The following is a 3,087-nucleotide window of genomic DNA, read 5'->3' on the forward strand; positions in this document are numbered from 1 at the left end:
TATATATATCCATACATACACACAAATTACTGTACATGCAGACATCGTTAGTGGCCCTTAACCCATCTAGACTGGAAGAAAAAAAAATAGCTGAAAGCAATAATTAGCAAACGATCCAGAAAAGAATAAAAAAGGAGAAACAAATAAGTAAATAAAACAAATAAACAAACGGAAAAGAAATAAACAAAACAAACAAACAAACAAACTCCAACGTAATTTATGTGGTTAAGTGTCACTGTTATACAAATTTCAATTCGTTATCTGCACCAGCTAACGAACATGACAGGGAAATTATGCGACTGTTTGATTGACTGATGGCAGACAACAGCCAATATGGCAGGATATTTATGCAAGAAAGAAGCAGTAGAGCACTGAACATATAGTTTGGTGTTGTATAAATTGTTTTCTTTGATGGTTCCTTTGAGGTTTGAGTTCAAATCACACAGGGGTTAAAACTTAATGAGCTGTCTATTGGGCACATACAATTGGCTTTTGCTTCACATGATCAACAGGTTTTACTTGGCTTTATTTTATGTTTCATGTTTTCGGTTTTTTTTTATCTGTTTTCCTGGATTTACATTTATCTACTTGTACTCACTTTTTCCAGCCCACTTCATACATCGTAATTTCATCCGTGGGTAAAGATTGTCAAGCATCTCTGCTGTCTGCCAATCTATAATGAAATACCTTGCTTGTTCATAGCACAGTCTGGTGTTTCACTGACCATGAAATGTTCTGATATGTAGTCTGTTTGTTATGTTACGTATCATCACCACCATCCCTCTCTCTATCTCGTTCTCTCCTTCTCTCTCGATCTGTGATTCTATGATTCAGCTTCCAGCTCTTTCCATCATGTCTGTCTTAATCCCTTTGATGCCAACCCATCTGAGACCGACTCTGATTCTGTGATACAAACTTCCTGATTTAAAGTTAAATAAATTAAAACCTTTCATTAAAAGTTCTTATTAATTCATGTTCCAAACACCAACCTAATAACAACAAAGTTATTTTACTAAATTCTTCAGTATTTTCAAAATTAATTAAGAAAATAATAATAAGGCAATGTATTTCAATAGAAATATCCTCGTTACATCATTTAGCTTCCAGATTTTTCCATCACGTATGTCTTAAATCTTAATAATCAGTCATATTACAGGCAGCCACGAACAAATATTCTTTAAAAAAAATTCACTTACGACCAAAGTCGGGCCGGAGTCGTTTGTCGTAGCCTTCCAAAAGTTTGTCCAGTAATTGTGTCATACTCTGCTTCTTGACAGTGGCTTGTGTCACCTGGAAATTCAGGATCCTGAATAAAAAAACAAAAGAAAAAGATATTAGCTTCCAGTTTATAACATGTCAATGAATTTGGTGCTTAATGAGATCAAAAACGTATAAGTAGAGGTAACAACATTGAGTTTCTGGAACCATTGGTTCTTAAGCTATTCTCGATTGCTGTTTTTTTTTTTTTATCAAGTGAGGATGGTCACCTCTAAATTAAAGAAATATCAAATTGATTTTAATAATTAAATGAAATATAGCGGCACACCTGTTTCTGTCCTCATTTCTGATTACTCTTTCTCTCTCTCTCTCTCTGGCTGGGTGACCATGTACCTCCTCTACAACAAGACACTTGTTTCTGCCTCCCTGTCTCTCCGTCAGGCTCTAAACTTTCATCATTTGACACAAGATCACCTCTTCCAATGACACAAGACCACCTCCTCCAATGATACAAGACCACCTCCTCCAATGACACAAGGTCACCTCCTCCAATGACACAGGACCACCTCCTCCAATGTTATCCTCCAAAAAGATAACAAAACCAAGGCCGTGAGGGGTTTTCAGGACATTTATAAGGAAAGAGATATAGATACAGCCTTACAGCTGTTTCTGGGAGATTATGGATATCCCTTCATCAGAGACTATTATTGAGAGTGACTTCTGTCTGACAATGGCTTAACTGGCTGAAACTTCGAAGTCACTGTCAGTAATATTTTGTTTAGCGAGAGTAAGTTTGTACTCTACAAAAGAATAGAGTAACCCAACAGATTAATGTAAAATTGTCTTGATTATAACTAAGCATAAAAACAATACACACACACACACACGTTTATTTGTGTGTGTGTGTGTGTGTGTGTGTATTTATGCATAGCTATTGTGAGATATACATTACACAGAGCAAACGTTTTTGTACAATAGAGAGCAGAGAGAGAGGGGGAGATGGTGTAAGAAAGAGAGAGATAGATAGAGAGAGAGAGAGAGAGAGAGAGGAAGAGAGAAATTGAGAGATAGATAAAGAGAGAGAGAAGAAGAAGAAGAAGAAGAAAGAGAGAGATAAGTAATCAACGTATTGATTGCAATCCTTCACTTTGTTTTTTGTGTAAATTTTAGGGGTTTTTTTTGTCACTTTTTTCCCCTCTTTTTTTTTCATTTTTACATTTCATCAAAATAAACACACATACCCCTCTCCTCTTACACACATACACATACATACATGCATACATATACATACATACATACATACATACAAACACACTCATTCTTCCCGCTCACATACATACACAAACGTAAATACATACACACACAGAAACATAGAGACACATACGCACATATATGCACATGCATTTATACCCACACACTCAGTCCCCTACATTACGCACATACACTCATACGTACACACACACATAGATTCATAAACACATACACAAATATATATATACACGCATGCACATACCGACACACACTGATAAACACATATCCTGCTTAAGTACGTACATACACACTCCAATGTAAATACACCCACACACATACATATACATCCATCCTCATACACACACACATAAATGTACATACACACACAAACATACATACACGTACATATACGCATACGTGCAGCCGACCTGCCATCCACACACACAAATGTACATAAACTCAGAAACATACACACACATACATACATGCATGCATTGAACCTGCCACACACACAAACACACACACGTATACACATACCTATACATGCATCCAATCTGCCACACACACACACACACACACACATGCACACACACACACACATATGCACACACACACACA

General features: G+C 36.5%; 1 protein-coding gene across 2 annotated transcripts in view; it reads right to left on the bottom strand.

Annotated features, from left to right (window-relative positions):
- Positions 1–3,087, bottom strand: part of LOC106883576 (gamma-aminobutyric acid receptor alpha-like) — a 29,179-nt gene that overhangs the window by 15,341 nt on the left and 10,751 nt on the right. For both annotated transcript variants that reach the window (XM_052978172.1, XM_052978171.1), the window contains exon 2: positions 1,197–1,306. In XM_052978172.1, the coding sequence (XP_052834132.1) occupies positions 1,197–1,306 (110 nt within the window). The remainder of the gene's footprint in view (positions 1–1,196; positions 1,307–3,087) is intronic.

The sequence above is a fragment of the Octopus bimaculoides genome, chromosome 30, assembly GCF_001194135.2.
Source record: "Octopus bimaculoides isolate UCB-OBI-ISO-001 chromosome 30, ASM119413v2, whole genome shotgun sequence".
Taxonomy (NCBI): Eukaryota; Metazoa; Mollusca; class Cephalopoda; order Octopoda; family Octopodidae; genus Octopus; species Octopus bimaculoides.